Source organism: Maniola jurtina, chromosome 15 (assembly GCF_905333055.1).
Source record: "Maniola jurtina chromosome 15, ilManJurt1.1, whole genome shotgun sequence".
NCBI lineage: Eukaryota > Metazoa > Arthropoda > Insecta > Lepidoptera > Nymphalidae > Maniola > Maniola jurtina.
Genome location: NC_060043.1, coordinates 4,212,539 through 4,232,794, shown reverse-complemented (window position 1 = coordinate 4,232,794; position 20,256 = coordinate 4,212,539). Strand labels below are relative to the sequence as shown.

The 20,256-nt window shown below is 35.7% G+C and overlaps 3 protein-coding genes and 1 long non-coding RNA gene across 7 annotated transcripts in view; 3 read left to right on the top strand and 1 right to left on the bottom strand.

The window, feature by feature from the left end:
* The window catches only part of LOC123872374 (G-protein coupled receptor Mth2-like), a 36,655-nt gene extending 29,793 nt beyond the window's left edge, over positions 1 to 6,862 (top strand). Inside the window, exons 5-9 of the mRNA XM_045916604.1 lie at positions 2,608 to 2,789; positions 3,384 to 3,555; positions 3,727 to 3,912; positions 4,657 to 4,813; positions 5,846 to 6,862. Of these exons, the coding sequence (XP_045772560.1) occupies positions 2,608 to 2,789; positions 3,384 to 3,555; positions 3,727 to 3,912; positions 4,657 to 4,789 (673 nt within the window). The 3' untranslated portion in view covers positions 4,790 to 4,813; positions 5,846 to 6,862. The remainder of the gene's footprint in view (positions 1 to 2,607; positions 2,790 to 3,383; positions 3,556 to 3,726; positions 3,913 to 4,656; positions 4,814 to 5,845) is intronic.
* Positions 6,863 to 9,947: 3,085 nt separating this feature from the next.
* On the top strand, positions 9,948 to 16,616 carry LOC123872372 (bifunctional coenzyme A synthase). 4 transcript variants are annotated; one of them, XM_045916602.1, is made up of 10 exons: positions 9,948 to 10,074; positions 10,776 to 10,951; positions 11,358 to 11,535; positions 11,741 to 11,932; positions 12,411 to 12,559; positions 12,978 to 13,178; positions 13,431 to 13,519; positions 13,907 to 14,072; positions 14,913 to 15,095; positions 15,187 to 16,616. In XM_045916602.1, exons 2-10 carry the CDS (start codon positions 10,787 to 10,789, stop codon positions 15,382 to 15,384), a joined length of 1,521 nt encoding a protein of 506 aa, XP_045772558.1. In that variant the 5' UTR covers positions 9,948 to 10,074; positions 10,776 to 10,786; the 3' UTR covers positions 15,385 to 16,616. The 4 variants fall into 4 exon arrangements, with proteins under 4 accessions (XP_045772558.1, XP_045772557.1, XP_045772556.1 ...); XM_045916601.1 differs by having other exon boundaries at positions 9,959 to 10,124; XM_045916600.1 differs by lacking the exon at positions 9,948 to 10,074 and adding an exon at positions 10,173 to 10,441.
* LOC123872387 lies at positions 15,888 to 17,569 on the bottom strand. The gene is made up of 2 exons (XR_006797469.1): positions 17,462 to 17,569; positions 15,888 to 16,105 (listed from the first exon to the last, which is right to left on the bottom strand). It is a non-coding gene; the product is annotated as an uncharacterized LOC123872387 (long non-coding RNA).
* On the top strand, positions 17,237 to 20,088 carry LOC123872368. The gene is made up of 2 exons (XM_045916594.1): positions 17,237 to 17,366; positions 18,103 to 20,088. Exons 1-2 carry the CDS (start codon positions 17,253 to 17,255, stop codon positions 20,029 to 20,031), a joined length of 2,043 nt encoding a protein of 680 aa, XP_045772550.1. The 5' UTR covers positions 17,237 to 17,252; the 3' UTR covers positions 20,032 to 20,088.
* Positions 20,089 to 20,256: the final 168 nt, after the last annotated feature.

Here is a 20,256-nt window from a genome sequence, read left to right as displayed (position 1 = left end):
AGAACGTGGTTGAGATAAAAAAATTCTCCCCTAAGGCTTTATTATTTATGCAAAGGCACGAGTCACTGACGCCCAGAGTAATTTTGTGGATATTCTATTAGATAAATAAATGCACAGATCACCGGAATGAAAGAGTAAATTTTTACGGACACAAATTGCTCAGTCCATATTTTACGATGGTTACTTAGCTAGTTGACCGGTCATGTTGTCTGTTAGTCTGTATGCACTGGCAATGGCATGGCTACAGAGTAACTTTTGTAAAATAGCTAGATTTGTCGACAGTTTATTTAAACATTTTTTTTCATATAGGCTTCAATCTATGTTTTATAGAGTTAGACCCCATTTACACGAGAGCTTTTTTGAGGTCCGTTAAAAAAGCATCCAAATAGAATAAATGTATTCCCAAGTATCTGTTCACAGGTACAAGTACAGTAAATTAAAAAATAACACCCCCGACAAGTGAAGGTTACAGTAACTAGAAAAGAGCTGATAACTTTCAAACGGCTGAACCGATTTTCTTGGATTATACCTAAGAACACTCTCGATCAAGCCACCCTTCAACCAAAAAAAAAACTAAATTAACATTAGTTTAGGAGCTACGATGCCACAGACAGATGCACAGATACATAGATCCACACGTCAAACTTATAACACCCCACTTTTTGGGTCGGGGGTTAACAGGGCTCTCTCCGTCATTCGTTTCATACAATCGTAGTTCCAATTTCATTTGAATATTAAGCAACCAAAGTCCATGAAATTTTGCAGACATATTCTAGAAACTAATATCTGTGTCTGTGGTGTTTTAGATTTTTCAAAAAATATGTAGTTTTAAAATTACAGGGGCTCAAAGGTTTGTATGAAATTTTTTAAAACCGCGTAACTTTGAAACCGAATATTTTAACAGAAATCTGGAAAACCACAGACATAGATATTAGTTTCTAGAATATGTCTGCAAAATTTCATAGACTTTGGTTGCTTAATATTCAAATGAAATTGGAACTACGATTGTATGAAACGAGTGACGGAGAGAGCCCTCTTAAAAAAGCGTTGGCACTGTTGGCGTGTGCACTTGTAGAATACATTAGTTCTATTTGAACGCTTTTTAACGGACGTTAAAAAAGCTCTTGAGGCATAAGGAATAAATTTCTATTATTTAAGTAGTTAAACCAATTTGCCTGAACACTATCAGTAGTTTTTAGTTGAATGCATTGGCAGATTTTCGTTAAAAATCTACATAAATTAAGTCTCTTTAATTTAATGTCCTAAATAGTTTTTATTAAGTAGGTACTTAGGTATAGATGAGTTTTATTAGGTAGGTGAAAAATTAAATCAGCCTGGTAGACTTGCATATAACTGAATTGTAACATATTCGTAATGGATTAAAAGATACCTAAGTAGCAAAGCCGTTATCACCGAATGCACAAAGTACCTATTAAAAGAAATCTTATCAATAAACAAATATAGTACCTACGTACCCACCTACTGATTTCTTGATCGACGTAAATAGGATATAATACATATAGATACATTAACATAGTTAGATATATTAGTAGATCAATATTATGTTGGAATGATATTTACCTATAAAATCAAGCATGAATATTATTCACCTATTTCTAATTTTATTTATTGTTGTACACTTGCATTATATTGCTAGAATGTATATTTTGTTTGCAATGTAAGTCGGTGGCCGTATATGAGTTACGTAATAATGTTTGCTTATTTATTTACACAATAATTTGTATGTTTATTGCAATTCATTCGAAAGGATTGGAAGCCTTGCTTCCTCTCTACACCCGCAAAGGTAACATATATATTATGTATTTAATAAATTGTAGGAAATTCATATGATATGAACCAATATTCCAACCTGCGCGTCCAAAACGAGAGCTTGAGCTGCGTGGCGGTCGCCTCCTATGATATTTTAATGGCATGATTTTCCATGCACCACCTATGCGACTAAGTGTGATTTACAGTGACGCTTTCGCCAGCGCGGTTGGTAAGCGTCGCGGGCCACGAGCTTTGCGTCTCTTGGATCGTTACATAGTCGCGCGGATGGCCCGCGCTGACGGTTATTCGGCCACCGCGCTTACCAGCCGCGCGCTTACCACCCGCGCGGGCGGTAAGCGTCACTGTAAAACCAAAATCGTGTATAACTCGGTCGCCCTAAGTTTGCACCTCGCTGGAATGCGGCGCCTCTCCCACTTCCCCGCTCACCTCCTCACAGTCGTCTTGTCGCGTCAGTACGGTTCGCATACCGTACCTAAACGTCAGTGTAACGTAATCGACGCGAGGTGCAAACTGCAAACTTAACTTGGCTGAGTAGTGGGTGTGCATGTAAAACTCTCGTTGTGGACTCACGATCTTTATACGCAGGTGTAAATGTTGAGCATAACAACTTAAATGAGTATTGTATATGTCACTATAATTTTATTATATTCGAAATATTAATACTATAGATTATTATATATTCTGGAATTTTACTAATATAAATACTGTGGATTTAAGGCAGGTTATTTTAGGTAGGTAGATCTATGTCTGAACAATTTCGGAGGCATTGTAGATATATATTTATGTTAGAATTTTAATTTGTATGTAATATTTTAGCGGTTATCGTGGTGGCAGTTCAAGCAAGCGGCGGGAAAGGAAACGATTCGCAATGTATGGTGCCTACGCATGGGGTGTACCGGCCGTGCTTAGCGCGGTCACCATTGGCATGCAGTTCAGCACGGGTTTACCCGACCATATCATCACACCAGGTTTTGGACATCAGCGGTGCTGGTTTGACAGTAAGTCCTTTTTGAATTCATTATAAACGATTTAAGCACGATGGACCGACGATATAAAGGGGCTGGCAGGAAGTGGTTTGATGAGGAAGACTGAGGACCGGGTGTGGTGGCGGTCAATAGGGAAGGCCTATGTCCATCATTGGACGTCCACAGGCTGATGATGATGATGATGATGATGAATCCAGACTGGTTGCAAATGCTAATAATTACAAAAACCCGTCTAAAGTGTGTCGAACCAGTAGGGTGCGTGTGGAGTTCGCTAGTTGCCCGTCACATACCTATATACCAGCTGTTTTACTATTCTGAGACCCTAGCTGATTCCCGTTCGCGTAGATATTTTTTTTTTTAAATGCCGTAGGAACTCTTTAATTTTCCGGCATAGACACAAACTTGCGCCTTTATAGTATTAGTGTGAAGTGTGATAAGCCCAATTAAAGCTTTCTAGTATCTACCTACTAATAGTCTCTGATAAGAATTCCTTGTTCACTACAGATCCCTAAAAGTAGATATTTCGTGACCTGTTTATCAAGATGTTTATTCGCAAACCATATAGCTACCTATAACACAAAGGATAATACTATAATTTGTTTACAGATTGGATGAGCGAGCTTTTGTACTTCTTCACGCCAGTGTTTGTGTTGGTGTTGTGCAACGTGGTGCTGTTCTCAGTGACGGCAAATCGAATACGATCAATCCGACAGGAAACCGCTATTTTGAAGGGAGCTGAATCTTCGAGGAGTGATAAATTAAAGAAGGATAAGCAAAGGTGAGAGTAAATAATACTTATCATGCAAACTGTCGGAAAAATACCCGAGTACGGAACCCTCGGTGCACGAGTCTGACTCTCACTTGACCGATTTTTTATATTTCTAGTGGTTCTACATGATCCGCATATTATGAAAAACACTGCTAAGACATTGCGTCTTTTTAATTTCAGATACGGGCTGTATCTGAAGTTGTTCGTGATCATGGGCGTGAACTGGACGGTGGAGGTCATCAGCTTCGCAGTGGGGGGCTCCAACTGGTACTGGGTCGTAGTGGATCTGTCGAATATCGCTCTCGGAATATACATCTTCTTCATATTCGTGTGGAAGAACAAAGTTCGCAATTTAGTCGCTAAAAAGTAAGATTTTTAAAATGATAACGCGATTGGATACGTACATTAAATTTGGTCCGTGGCCGTATTCGAGTATCTACCCGAATTTAACTTATAGTCCCATCTGTACACGACCAAAATGTGCAAAATATAGTGTTTTGTGAAGGTATTTCTTTTAGGAGCCAGAGCCTAAAGAGTATCAATTTTGATTCCCAGTACGTTCTTCGAATTGGCGCAAAAAAATAACTGTCATTTTGTAAGTCACAACTCTTCCAGCGTACTTGTGTTATGATGTCCATTGAAGTGGGGAAAACGATAAGACAATTAGATAAATGTAATTCAGATCAGAGCACAGTTTACGAAGGGAACTTCTATCTAACAAAACGTCGAGGCTTCGAGGTCCCTTGAAGGCGTTTTAAGTGTTAGTACATTTGACGCAGGTAGCCCTAATGCAGCCTTATTTTTCTATGATTTTACGTCACCATAGCCCAGAAACTATTTGGTTTACTCCTCGGTACCACAGCCCATATATTTTGACATACCGTCGAATCAAACCAAGAGTTCCCTCACTCTAACTCACTCTGGATCATTATATGAGTCAATTCTCTGGCTATAGTCAATGTGTAGCTGAGACTATTGTTGAACAATTTGTTTATCAGTCAAAATTTTCAAACCACAATTATCTGAGTTATGTAAAGCATTGTTCAGAATAAGTAAGTACCTCAACTCAATATAGGTATCTACTTTATTTTTACTATTTCTTGTACCTAGATGGCGTAGCGTTCGCGGCGTACCCGCAGAAACCACTCTGGGTACCTGGGGCACGCGGTCCAGCTCGGCGCCCACTGAAGACACGAGGGTCTCTGCTGACGACACTGGGATGCGACTCCGAGAAATGCGTTGATCCGGTCATGAAAAGTCAATTGAGGTGAAATACCTACCTACTACCTTACATAGGTAGTCTATAGAGAAGTTGTAAATTATTTATTATCATCATGATCAACTCGTCGCTGGCTCCCCCCGATTGTGCTATAAAAACTTATTCATGGTTATCGTTATCGACAAGAAATTCTGCCCTTTGATTGGTTCATTCGCTCTAAACCTTTTTTCTGTATCCCACTCTGTTTGTCATGGGCATGGTGGGATACAGCAGACTGGAACTAAGAAGAGAAGTATCCCTGGCGGCATACGTATTTAAGGTGCTAAGAGGGAAGGTGCATAACCCTGCTGTTCTGCAGGAGATACGCTTTTGCGTGCCGAGCGACAGCGGGTCACGCAGACGCAGGCCACCACTGCTGGCGCAACCGCGCGCTCGCACTTGCCTGCAGCAGCGGGCGCCGCTCACGCGCGCGACTTGCACGCTCAACTCGGTCGCTGAACACATAGACCTGTTCAGCTGCTCACTGAGCGAGTTCATAAGGGCCACAACGTTTTTGTTAAGTTTTAAATAAAGTAGGTTATTTAAGTTTAAGTCAGTTAGTTGTACATAATAAAAGTATGTAATAATAAGTAGATATAAATAATTTAAGTTAACTTAGCTATCGCATTAGGTTAGCCTGTAATGATAGTTTTAAGTGGTCAAATAAATAAAATAAAATAAAAAATAAATAAAAATTTCACAGCCAATCAAAGGGCAGAATTTCTTGACGATAACCATAATCGAATAGGTACGTTTTTCTTACACAATCGGGGGGCTGATCTCAAAATGAGAGGGTTTGGCCATAATATAGTCAACACGCTAGCCAAGTATGGATTGGTAAACTGCGCACACCTTTGAGAAGATTATGGATAACTCTTAGGCATGCAGGTCCTTTCACGTTTTCCTTCACCGTTTCGTACGATTAGATTGGATTTCGACCACATAAGGATGCCAACGCTCATAGTTTCTCGCTGTTCTATGGTATTGGGAAGAAAGAACCTATGGAATATGATGTAAATAAACTTTGTGTTTTTTTTTCAGGCTTGAAAATTATGGAATAATTGAAGACACTTGAACACATTTTACCTCTTATATTTTTTTTATCTACGTAGGACATTGCTAGTCACTTTTAATACTAAGATTTTTTAGGAGCTAGTTCAATTTTTTAAAACTATGACTTCCTTGTAATAATGAAGCGTGCGTATAGGTGCCTAAGTGTAGTTTTTGAAAATTCCTGATATTTTTGATAAAATCTATCTAAGTGCTTGTACTTAGCTTCTGTAAGGTGAAAATGGCTTCTTATTTATTAAAATTTTCTACGTGTTTTTACTTTAATATTAGTATCGATAAAGATAAATATTACTTATAAGTATTTAGATGATTAATTATAATTGTTTTTGATAAGATTAAACGAACAAAATTTTATATCCCACCAAAATGTAAATTCAATCTCATTTGTATTCATTTCAATTTATTTTGTTAACTTACTCAGGTTTGTTAGATAAGTCCAGTGAAAAAAATTTGTTTACGACGCGATGAAATCAGGTGTTAGTTCTTATAACTTTATTGCATCGTAATGCTTACAGAAAATTCGATATAAAAATAGCTTTTCTTGTAAAACAATATCTGTGTGTACCTACTCACCTAGATTTACGGTGCGTTTAGACCCTAGACTTATTAAAATTCAAAATACAATATATTTTTATTCCATTAGACTTTTACAAGTTCTTTTGAATCGTCAAAATCATCTACCACTGGTTCGGAATGCCTTTCCTACCGAGAAGAACCAGAGAAGATTAATATTAGGTATAACAGTTAATGAGGACATGCATGTTAGATAATATTTTTTTTTTATAACTTTATTATGTAAGTATAATCACTCGCTTTCAGACTAGTTTACAGTGATAGCTAATTTTCTATTTACCTACGTAGGTACTATTATTTAGGTCGCTTTTATCTATTAGGTAAGTATATTAAGTTTTGTAAGCTCTTTTGGGTGGTGATATTCAAGTAAAGAAAATAATGATACAGCAAAGCAAAATATTAACTATTATCATTATTGCCTACGAAAAAATTGCGGCCGATATTTGATTAGTATTTACAACACTATCACACATAGTGTTGTAAGTACCAATCAAATATCGGCCGCAATTTTTTCTTTAAAAAGTTAGCTTTAATTGTTTTTAGTTATGAGTTATGCTGAGGCTTTCTATTATTATAAATAATACCTAAATAATTATAAAGTAAAGATGTCATAGAATAGTGTGTAGGAAGCTAGGGAATTACTGTAAGCCATCGAACGATAAAACATGGAAGCATAATTCCATACGCTCTATTATGGCGTAATGAAAACCAATGAAAACTCTACCACATGCGTTTTTCTTCGATTGTTACTCCGTAACTGTCACTTTATCGTCGTATGACACCGGTATATGAACCAATCATGTGCCTGTTGCAAATTAGTTACCCTAATTTAATTGATTGAAGTTACGTGTCTAGGGGTGAGATCTATAGAGCGCACTCTTACTTTGCTTAGACTAATTAAGACAAAGTTAAAACAGATGCACATATCCCTCACATAATTCTGCCTCGTTTTAAGATCACTCTGTAAATCTTACCTTAACAGACGTGAGTTTCTGGCCTCTAATCTCAATTAATACCTATTTAGAATGGCGTCTTCTATGTTTTATCTTTCGCTGGTTGTTGGTGTATCTTAGATAATAATTATTAATTATGTATAATGTGTATTTTATTAAAGGTATAGGAATTTCACTGAAAAATGAAACTTAACCGCTTCAATTTATGGAGATTTTTCATATAAGTGCCTAGGTAGAAACTGCACGCCTTACTTACTTTATATTATTGTTAAAATTAAGGAGTGGAGCATTTTTTGTATTTATCAGCTAAATATTAATAACTAGGTGGGTAAGAACTTTAAGTTTTTTACATTTATTTTGTAATAATTTCTCGTTTGGCCGTGTAGTTGAAAATGAACTATAACTAGAAAGGTAGTGCGGTGCGGGCAGCATTGAAAACGTGCACGCGAAATAGCGAAACTTGTACGGAACCATCCAATGATTCGTGCCTAATAAAATCCTACTCTATGGTGCCATTGTTTCATGGTGCCATGGTGAAGTTCATGGGCATGGTCTTTATAATTTTTTTACTTATATAATTACCTCAAAAATGTATCAAGGTAACAACTAGTTACGTAACTAAAGAGAGCTAATTAATAATAATGCATCGACATCCGTTTATCGAACCGTTTGATCATTAGGTGCTTGTTTAAACAATTTTGAGCATTTACCGAGAATATTTATTATATGATTAAGTATAGCATTAGTACTGTTTACTATAATAAAGTTATCGCCTAAGTATTTTATTTGTTTCTCTTGACTCTGGACCCTGTTTGTAAAAATGAGTTGGTAGGTAGGTACTATACCTAAGTTTATACACTGCTCTTGAAGCTTCATATTTGTAGGTACCTAACTACAATAAAGTGTTTACATGATTATTATTTGTTTTGTAATTTGTTTTAACCCTCGATCATTGAGAGCCCCCGTTTTAACCATGGGGCGCATCATTTCACCTTAGACAAGCTATATATACATCATGCTACAAGCGTGAGGCGCTTGAAATAGATTGTAGAATGAGAATTATAAGATATTTTCACAGGGCTCAAAAAACTAGAATCTAGAGCCAAACCAGCCCGTAAAAAAATCTGATTGATTATAGAGTAAAGTACACAAACGACCAGAGACGTGCTACCTAAACATGATTGTGCACTTCAGCTTTAATTCCCTGCAAAAATAAATTCTATTGCATTAGCATAAAGTCCAATTTCTAATACAATTATGCTAAGCGGAAAAACGAGCCGAGCGAGAGGTCTATAAATTGGAGTGTGTCACTGTCTAATGGATTGCAAGCATAAAAAAAATATTTTCTATGGTACGAATTATGATGTAGCTCACAAAGTTCTTATTCATTGTTTATTTAATTTCAAACAACAAGATTACTTTCTTTTGTTTTCGCAGTAATTTTCATACTGTTATCTTTATTTTATAATGTCATTAAAATATCATTTAGTTTAAAAAGTATTATAAATATTTTTTTAAATTAATAGGATGACAACACTGGGTGTCAAGCAAAACAATATGGCGAACATTCTGTACTATACTATACAGAAGTAGTAAGGTAACCATAATTTGATTGTTTAATGGAAGTGTTTTTTCTGTTTATCGATAGATTTCTCAAAAATGAAGACTTAAGGCAAAAATGGATCGCTGTCATTCCAGGAAATATCACCAAATATTAGGCAGTTTGCGGAATGCATTTTAAAGCGGAAGATTTTGCTACGGCTTCGTGTGCACTGAATTTTTTTTAAAAAGAAACGCTGTACCATCAATTTTCCCAAAAGAATGCCTTGCTTACGAACTTCCTAAAACTGTTTAGGACCTAAACACATGCACCAGATTATACAAAATAATTTTACTTACCTATATTATAGGTACCCATACTTAACATGACTGGTACTTTTTCGCAGAACAAAAAAAATTGAATTTCTCTACTTTTATAACTACAGCGCGGCAGACTATGGCCTAAACCTTTATCATTCTGAGAAGAGACCCGTGCTCAGTAGTGAGCGGCGATGGGTTATCATGATGATTCATCCTCTCCTATTCTCATTGTCAAATGTCTTACATTATCAAATCGTGTTGTCACCCTAATAGAAAGGGACACACTCCAATTTAGCGCTATCTCAATAGGCTCGTTTTTGGTGTCTCAGTGCACAATCTTGTTTAGGTAGCATGTCTCTGTAAACGACTTCGTCTGTGGTGGCGTTTGCTGGCGCGCGTGTAGTGCCTTTTTGGAGTGTTTTTTGTTGGAAGTGGCCGATTTTTGTGTTCTACTAGTGTTTATTGGAGGTGGAACTGACTGAGAGGCGCTCTAAAAGGGCGCCGAGTGTATGTCGGCGGGCGCCGGCACAGACAGGGTCCATACTCATACATATAGTTTCCCTAACTTGTGAATAACTACTAACTTGACATTGGCTAATCAGTGTAAAGCCAGACGAAAAAAAAGGTACACAAACGAATTTTTGGACTTTGACATTTGACGTGATTGGTTTAGGTTATGACATGGTTATGACTTATGGTGAATTCGGATGATTCGTGGTCTGTGATTCGGATTGTAAACAAGCTTCAAAAGGGAAATTATCCAGGAAAATTGATTTTATTTTTAGGGTTGTGATAATAATTTCCGTTTTATAGGTTTGGTATTTATTATTTTTTGCGGCGCTCTATCGATCCTCGTATTTTATGTAGGTAACAAATTATTATTCATCCGTATCCAACATTACATTTTTTAGGCTAGAACTTTACAAAAAAAAGCCGTATTGTATCCATTAAATTATGTTTGTAATAATAGAACCTGTGAATGATTGTTATTTAATATACAAAATGATGTTTAGTTAACGTAAATCCCTGTTCTTGTAATTTTGTGGAAAATTATGTATGGATCTGTCGACCTTTGGACCATTCTGCACTATCATGAACAACATTGCATTTAGAGTGTCAATTACTGTGGTGTTTATCTCAATCGTTTCGTATTACTTTATAATGAATAAAAATAAATCAGGTAGGTTTCATTGACATAATTTGTCTTTTTAAGTAGCATGTATGATTATTATTTGCTTTAGAATCATACTATAGGTCCTTAACTTCTTTAAAATCATAGCACTTACGTTTATCGTAGTCGTAATCCTTTAATCGTAGTACTAACGTTGTTTTTATCATGCTTTGTTGATAATGTGATGAATTGTACTCATATATAAAATCATCATCATCTGGGAAGCGACCTGTGCACCCACTGACTTCTCCCACCAGTGGGTGCAAGGGGAATTCGAGAAGTAAGTGGGTGCACGGGTTGCTTCCCCATCATCTAGAGTTTTGTATGTGTGATTTTTTTTCAGTTGCAGTGTCAATGGCTAACAATGGTATACTATTTGTATCTAACGCTGCCAAAGCCCACAAGTACTGCTCAAAAGTGTCAAAGTTTGTGAAAAATGTTTTGTACATAAAGTTCCATAGTGGTCCAGACAGCTCATTGCCCATTATTAATAAACAGATAGTAAATCTTTACACTAAAGTGAGTAAAAAAAAAATTTGTGCTTTTACAAAACATTTTGTTTAGGTAGTAAAATTGATAAAAAATGCACAAGTATTGTGTATGAATTATGTATCATTTTACACAATTAATCAATTTACATCTATGTATATGTATATTATATAAAAATCAGTCAAGTGTGAGTTGAACTCATAGTTCACACACATTTTACAAGATGGACAGCAAAGGCTTAGTAGTAAGGGTCCCATTGGCACCCTTATTTGGTCCTGTACTATTTATTCATTCCATTGCAATGAAACTTTATACAGTTGTTTTTGAGACTTGCACAAAGTTTTCCTGACCTAACTATAAAACCTACTACATACAATACTTGCCTATAAAATAATTGATTAATATTTGAAAAATTAATTGTTTCTCAACAAAATAGGCATCAACACAATGTGGCAACTTGGATGTAAGACTGATGCTAAAGCCAGTAGATCCTGTAGAGAAAATAAAAACAAATAAATCTTTACAACTGATCATGTATGATAGGGAACTATCCAAGGATGTTATTGTCAACTTACTTGAAAAGGTTCCACCAGAGACTCAAGTACAAAGTATAGGTAAGTAATTGAAATATACACAAGAAGATTGTAAAGATATCTACCTTTATTTGTTACACTTGCTTGCTCTAAAAAGTAGTTTTAGACCTGATTAAAAGACAAAACAACAAAGAAACACACTTTCCCATTAATAATATTAGTAATTTTTTTTTTACATATGATAGAAAATGTTCCATTTGATTTATTCATTTGCATTCTTCAACAGATATTGATGAGAATTTTTTTTCAAATGAGCTTGGTCACAATGAAGTTGAGATGGTGAAGACTTATGAATATGTAGCTTTAGGTGGTACATTCGACAGACTGCACAATGGACATAAAATCCTCCTATCGCAAGCTGCTTTGAGAGCAACCAAGCATGTCACAGTTGGAGTAACTGATGTAAATATGATTCAGTGTAAGGGATATAATAATATTCAATTCAATTGCAATTTTAAAAGGTTTTTGGTGATATAAAGAATAATAATCATGTTTAAAATGATCATAAAAGATGCCTACTACTAATACATTTTAAGTTTGGATCAGTGCATTAGCCCATTGTAAAATATCACTTGAGGAAATCGCGCTATGAATGTATGACTTGATGCGCTATTAACTCAACATTTGTGGCGCGAATTCTTTAGAAATCCCACACAATTGTTAGTAGTCTTATATTCCAAATAGTGTGCCTAATCGCAAAATATATATGTATGTTTATTTAACGCAAAATATATATATATGTATATTTTATACAAATATGTATACATTAGTTTTTTAACTGTGGGTCTTTTGGTTTACGAAATTCACTTTACACCTCAGGGAAAATTGTGAAAAGGATACTTATACTTTTAGTCCGGCCACTTTAGTATTTATTCAAATTAGTTTTTTTCCTACAGCAAAAACATTATGGGAGTTAATAGAGCCTATAGAAAAAAGAATGGAAGCAGTGTTAGACTTTCTAAGAGATATTAACCCCGATCTTGAGTATAATGTGTGCCCTATTCAAGATGTCTATGGACCAACAAAGGATGATCCCAGATTTCAGGTAAAATAATATTACTTTTCCGTCTTTAATCCAAGAAGAAATCATGAATTGTAATAATCTTGTAACATTTTTCAGATTTTATGTTTATATTTTTTTGTTTTATAAAGCAATCGATTGTGTACGCTATATGATTTGATTTTGTTATTCTATTTTATTTTAAAGCATTTTATTCATCTTAGTTTTCAAGTTTTTTACCAAAAAAAAACTTATTGAAGTGTCAAGATCAATCTTTTTAGGTGTGCCTGCCTCAGGAAGCAACTTCCTTTCTTATTTTTAATGTACATCTCTGATTAATCTATTAGAATAGCTTTGTTAACATTTAAGGAACCGGAATAGTAACACTTTATTATAATAATATCTGACTTTTTTTTTTCTTAATATAGACATACCTAGACTATTTTAAATAATTTTGTTCTAGTTAATAGTAGTAAGCGAGGAAACAAAACGCGGTGCCATAAAAATAAATGAAAAACGCCAAACAAATGGACTTCAACCATTAGATGTTTACACAATAGGGATTGCAGAGGATTTGGACCAACAGTCCAATGAAGAGGAAACCAAAGTTAGCTCTAGTAATTTTCGGATGCGATTACTAGGGACACTGCTAAAGGAGCCTAAGGTAATTATGTCTACTTTAAAACATGCAATAAGACAGATTTTTATTTTATTCTGGCGCTAGAAAGAACTTTAAAAGCGGTATGCCATGGCTGCCATTGTTTCATACCCGAAATTCGGGTGTGCATAGGATCTTATTTAAGTCAAACAGTTTGAGAACTAGAAAAATAGGGATTCGTAATTCGTAAAAGTTAATAATCTATAAGCATTTGTTTTTTTTTTTGTAATTCCAATATTATAATTATTTTGTTCACAGCCCAATCCAAACATTCCTGATTGGCCTTATGTCATCGGATTGGCTGGGGGTATTGCTAGTGGAAAAAGTAATATCACCAATAAATTAAAGTGAGTAATTTTTTTTATTGAAATGGGTTTATGATTTCCCTTGCATATTCATATTACACTTGCACTTGACTACAATCACATCAAGTACGAAAAGATGATGCAGCAGATGAAACGGGCCTGCGTAGAAGGTGCTTATTTACTCTTTTTTTGAAGATACCAACTTTATAGCTCGCGGGGAAAATGGAAGCCGGAAGAGTATACCATATTCTAGCAGTGCAAATCTGTGGAACTTTGATTATGTAGATGAATGCATATTAGAATCCCAATTCCCATCCTTTTAACAGAAACAAAGTACCTAATACACATAAATGACAGTTATGTCCAATATTTTTGAAATGTGCACTAATTTCTCCCAAAATTCTGAACCAATTTGTAAAAAAATTTTAGATTAAAGGGAGCAGCGGTGGTGAACTGTGATATAATCGCCCATGAGCTGTACAAGCCGGGCTTGCCTCTGAACCGCACCATCTCGGAGGAGTTCGGCAATGACGTCATTACCGAACACGGTGAAGTGGACAGGAGGAAACTTGGTGGTATCGTCTTTAGTGATAAGGTGAGGGGATAGCCTATTGGAAAAATTCCATCTTTTAGATTAAAGGAAGCAGCGATGCTAAACTGTGATATAAATCACCCATGAGCTGTATGAGCCGAAAATTAATTCCGAAAACATAGTTTCGTTTGTGATTGGCCACTCAAAATAGTTAAACGCCTACTGTGTTTCTGTCTTTGTCATTAGTATGGGATTACGTAACAGAGAGAGCCCCAATACTCTACGACCTACGTGGATAGTGTATAAATGTAGAGCTATCTTTTTCTCTTAAGACGTAGTATAGTACTACGTGATAACTTACCTATACGTTGGCAAGGAACCGTACTTGATCGGTTTCCACTTATCTATACTAATAAATAAAATTGGAGTGTCTGTCTGTAATTTCGAAATAACTACCTCATATTAAGCTCATATGGTTATTTGAACGATTCCAACACTGAATCACACGTTTTTAAAATTTTTGTCTGTCTGTCGGTCTGTCTGTCTGTCTGTCTGTCTGTCTGTTTGAAAAGGCTAATCTTTGGAACGGCTGAACCGATTTTGACGGGATTTTCACAGACAAGTAGAGAATTGGCCAGGGAGTAACATAGGCTACTTTTTTAACCGACTTTCAAAAAGGGAGTTGTGTTTTTCTACCTATGTATACCGAAATCTCCGAGATTTCTGAACCGATTTGCGTAATTTTTTTTTAATCGATTCCCACGAGTTCCCACGGGATTTCAGACCCTAAATCCACGCGGGCGAAGCTGCGGGCATCAGCTAGTTAATAATATAATTATGATTCAACTGAAAACTAAGGAACATTGTTTTAGCTAGATTTTCAATAAAGCTCAAAACTTTCAGGAAAAGCTAGAGAAACTCAACCAAATAGTTTGGCCGGCGGTCATCGAAGAGGCGCAGAGACGTATTAAAGCTCTCGGCTCGCAGGGCTATAAGGTGGTAGTGATGGAAGCGGCTGTGATGGTGCGAGCTAAGTGGTATACCTACTGCCACCAGCTCTGGGCTGTGATTGTACCGCCTGCTGAAGTGAGTACTCATGTTATTACCTGACTGCATGATCGTATAGTGAACTGAGAGACCTTCAAGGGTCTTACTTACATTTTTGTTCTTTTCACAGGCAGTTAAAAGACTGCAAGAACGCAACAACCTATCGGAAGAGGAAGCCAAGCAGAGGGTTGACGCCCAACCCTCGAATTTAGAACAAGTGGCCCAAGCCAATATCGTCTTCAGCCCCTACTGGAGTTACGAGTATACACAAGTGCAGATAGACCGAGCGTGGGAACAGTTGCAGAAGTATTTAGCGTCTAGGAAATGATTGCCAGTTTTGAAGTGTGGAGCCTCAATAGCTCAACGGTTATAGGAGCGGACTGATATCAGAAAGGTTGGCGGTTCAAACCCCACCCGTAGCTATTGTACCTACTCCTGGCACAAGCTTTACGCTTAGTTTGAGGGGAAAGGGGAATATTAATCATTATTAAAATGGCTAATATTCTTTAAAAAAAAAGACCGTTTTGGAATGATTCCATATTCAAAGTTACCAATTATAAGTCGCATCGTCAAAATTCATTTGCGCAGAAAAGCGTAACCTAAGAGCGGTCAGGGCGTTTATGCACTTATTCGTGTTAAATTCGTTTTCGTAAAAGTACGATTTAAAATAACCGCCCGCGTATATCCATATACAAAGTTATCACTTCTCGTATTGGCAAAATTCGTTTGCGCAGGAAAGCGTACCCAAGAGCGGTTAGGTCTTTGTGGACGTCATTCGTTTTCTTAAAAAGACGATTCAAAGTGACCGCCCGCTTATTTTTTGTATGGCGGTCACTTTGAATCGTATTTTTACGATAACGAATACGAATGAGTTCTCAAACGCCCTTGCGCACTGCATCCGATCCGAATCCGTGAAAATACGTTCTGAAGTAGCCATAGAACTATTTGTATGGTACTTGTAGTTTATACCTACATCCGACTTCTGTCATTCAATTTCAAAGCGCCTCCTTTGAGTTTCCCCCATTTTGTTTTCATAATACCAATTTGAACTGTAAATCAAAGTAAATAAAGTTGAGTTTCAATTGTTATACAAATGGAACATTGTGCCTTGGCTCCGCATTTCTCTGTAGGTGAGCGTTGCGCCTATGACTCTTTTTACTAAGGTAAACCAATGATAATATATTCTTAATTATATCCTTATGTCCGAAGTCCTTGTTATATTTTTCATGTATGTATATTTTATACGAAGTACATATAGTTCGCGACAGGTCGACATGGCAATCGAGGTGAGGACGCCCCGCACAACTCCGCGTTAACGCGGTGCGGGATAGCGCGGATGACGTACGGGTGTGCGATTGCCATCTCGAACTGTCGCGTACCTACTATACCTACCTAAATCAACTATGTTATTGCTTTTTTTTATTTTTGAGAGAGTTTTGCCTTGTAAACTTTATTGCATTTTTGGGTGATATTAAGATTAATGATAGACTTTAAGTCATATTAAACAGTGATCTAAGTATTGTTAAATGAAAAATAAATAATATACTGTTAAATCGAAAATTGTATTTTTATTTTTATTCCTTCCACCACAATAAAACCATCGCTAAGTCGACCATGTACAAAACATTATACAAAGAGAATGTAATCACTACGTTTTTACACAGATTCAACCGGGAATCGAAACTAGAACTCTTGCTTTCAGATAATGGTGGGTTAATGGTTAACGCAGACGAATGAAGGCAAGTGCACAATTAAAAATCATAATCCTTTTCCATACTATTAGTGCTATGGAAAAGGATTATGATGAAGCATGAGTTGTTATCAAAACATAGTTACGTAGCAAATTAGTATTACAAATGATTTTTTTACTACAATTTCCAATAAGTATTTATCTATAATGACAATCCGCTATCATTATTAGTACTTAGTCTTTGACTTACCAAATAACCTACCTAAATCATAATCATTTTTTAATAAACTAAGTGTCTACAAAAATAATATTCAAATCGACTAGAAATCAGCTTAGCATATCGTATTCAATGTTCTGTGATAATATCTGATGACATGATTAGGTATTATAGCAATAATGTAGGTATTAAGTATGCATTTGAGTTCACCCTTTACCAGATTATTCGTATAATTCATTTGTTTTGGGACCCCTGAACAAAAGTGACGTACCTATGAGGAAATGCTATCATGGTCTGTTCGAAAATAATTTTGTTCGCCGCACTATTTCGTTATGCAGTTGGAGGTTTTCAGCAAATAATAGAGAGCTCTTCAGATGTAGAGACCCACAAAATTGATATCATAGTAAGTAGGTACCTACTTAAGTCACTATAGGTTTTCTTCATTCAACAATAAATTGTATAATTATTAATTAGAATAGTAATTGTTAACCTACTTACATTTACGTCCTGGCTTCATTAGTTATATTTTATTAGCATTACTTAGGTACATGATTTATGCTGAAATGTATTAAAATATTACAGAAAAATATCAACATTTAAATACGATTTAAAATTATCTGCAGAAAAAAATGTGGGTAGTTTTAACTCTTGAATGTGTAATGGCGGCGCTACATGTATGCGACATACAACAAGGGCAACTAGCACTAGCAAGCGTGTGGACTGGTGCTTGCCAAATTGTCAAAGCTTGGGAGCACTTGCCATTGGGCAGGCAGTATAAAAATACAGCGTGGTGTTTACTGATGCAAGTAGGTAACTACAGTGCCATAAGTCGATATGGTACTTGGGGTGGAAACGCCCGGCACAGCCCCCGCTCTAAGCGTTGCGGAATAGCGCGGGTTACGTGCGGGTGTGTGTGATTTCCTCGGCTTCATGCCCGATTGCCACGTCGACCTGTCGCGAACTTATAGAATATGTTGTTTATTGCAAGCATGTAGCGCCGCCATAAAATCGACAAAACTCATAGAGAAACGCGTCACTTACACCAGCCGGATTGGTTTCTGGTACAACGTGACGTCCAATATCCCGTATGTACTTTTTATCGCATCACAAATGTAATTTTTATTTTTCATTTATTACAGGCTGAAATAATTAAAAACAATTTAAAAAGTAACGGATGGAATAACATTTTATTTGTCGGGACATTGCCGAACGCACTATATAACAACTTAAAAAAACTGCAATTAACTAGCACTGTTTCCGATATAGACGAAGAGGATGAGCAAATTGAAAACGTTGTACCCTACCACTCTAATGTAATCATATTAAACTGTCTAAATTTCGAAGATTTTGAAAATGCTATGACAAAAACGGTAACTCTGGCCTATTGGCATTCTCTCGCAAACATTATTGTATATTATCATGCCCCGTACGAGAAAGAGATTATTGCTAAAATATTTTTTATCTTCTGGTATTATAGAGCTATAAATGTAGTAATTGTGCATTATAAAGATTCAGAGGAAACAATGATGTTAACCCATTTTAGTCCTTATATGAGCGACAATTACCAACTCAGTAATATGTTCGGTTGTTGGACAGCAAAGAAAATAGGCATGTCCATTGGAACTTTTGCAGACAGCTTCATTTGTGTAAATCATTGTCATAATGTGACACTGAATTCAAAATTGAGAGCTGACTATCTCGGGACTTGTATTGGATATGATACACTTTCAATATTATATTATGAAAGTGTGAAAAACATTCAAAATTTACCATTATTTGAAGATAAAGGAAAAAATCTGCATGGTTTTACGCTGCGAGCATTTAGTATAGAAGTGTTACCCTTCCTAGGTATAAAAGAGCATGACAATGGCACCTACACCCTTTACTGTAGAGATGGGATGATCTGGAATACTATGGCCGCACTATTAAATTTTACTATTGACCTGTCTTCTGGAAAAGAACTAATGAAAAAACAATTTGATTTCGAAATCAATATTCAGCGAGTGTTTTCATTTATGCAAAGAAAAGAAGATTTGATATTATTTCCTATTTATCAATTTGATATAATTATAGCTGAGATAGAATATACGTTTCCATTGATAGATAGCGGTGTTTGCTTCTTGTCACGACGCGCCGACTTTGAGACCATAATATTTAATGCAAAACTGATACAAACGAATTTAGGTGTTATATTTCAGTTTGTGCTGTGTTTTCTTTCTACTTGGTTTGTATTTTTTATATTTAATTTGGAACAGCTCCAAAAATTCAGCTTAGATCAAGCTGGAAAAGACTTGATAAATGCTTTCAGAACAGTTTTATCAATTAGTCTTTATAATCCGCCTCAACGAGGATCTTTTCGAATATTTTTGACGATATCCATTTGGAGCTTTTTCGTAATAAATTTTAACACACAAGCTGCTATAATTTCTTTATTTTCTGCTCATAAACGTGGAAAAGATGTAGATACGTTTGAAGATATAATTGAGAAAGGATACAAAATTGAAGGGATGGCGTCACCAGATGTTATTCTTCCAGAAACTGAAGAAAAATACATAATCATTACTTCTCGAATGGAACCCGTACCAGACATGTATACTTGTGTAAACCATTTGGTTAACGATAGCCACAGATTTTGTATCATAGACTGTGCTAATGGCCGCTATTTAGTGCGAAATATGTTAGATGAAAAAGGTCAACAATTTCTACATATAGCTTCTGATGCAAGAATTCATAGTCACTATTTACACATGATGCTTCATAAAAACAGTCCTATAACTCCATATTTCAATGACTATATGATGAGATTATTTGAAGGGGGTATAATATGGAAATGGATGGAATACCGGTATAAAAATATAAAAGAAGAGGTACCGGTAGAACCTTTAGGAATGGAAGAAATGGAAGGTATATTCAAATGCTACTGGTTGTTGGTTGGACTCAGTTTTGTTATTTTTGTCATTGAAGTCTTTCTAGGATTTTCCCGATGGGCAAAGCAAAAGTTCAGGCATTACATTAATTTGAAAAAGATAAAGAATAATAACACAAAAAAATTTAATACAAAACTTTAAGGAGAAAATCACGCCAACATGTCCAAGGAAACTATTTATTATTCAAAATAATTTTCACATTCGATAGGTAGGTACATTTAGAGCAAAGTTTGTATTAAGATTTGAATATTTGTCTTTTTCATGATTAATAAACTAAGCATTCAATGTATGTTTTATTGCTCCTAAATCCATTCTCTTGTCTTAGATTTTTCATTTGAAATCAATAAGTAAGAACGATAATGTTCG

Excerpts from the sequence above, each read along its gene's own strand:
- LOC123872372 (XM_045916600.1), top strand. The coding sequence starts at position 10,318 with ATGGATCTGTCGACCTTTGGACCATTCTGCACTATCATGAACAACATT. Across the intron at positions 12,560-12,977 it reads AGGATGATCCCAGATTTCAG|TTAATAGTAGTAAGCGAGGA; the intron begins GTAAAATAATAT and ends ATTTTGTTCTAG. Across the intron at positions 14,073-14,912 it reads GTATCGTCTTTAGTGATAAG|GAAAAGCTAGAGAAACTCAA; the intron begins GTGAGGGGATAG and ends CAAAACTTTCAG.
- LOC123872368 (XM_045916594.1), top strand. The coding sequence starts at position 17,253 with ATGGTCTGTTCGAAAATAATTTTGTTCGCCGCACTATTTCGTTATGCA. Across the intron at positions 17,367-18,102 it reads CCCACAAAATTGATATCATA|GCTGAAATAATTAAAAACAA; the intron begins GTAAGTAGGTAC and ends CATTTATTACAG.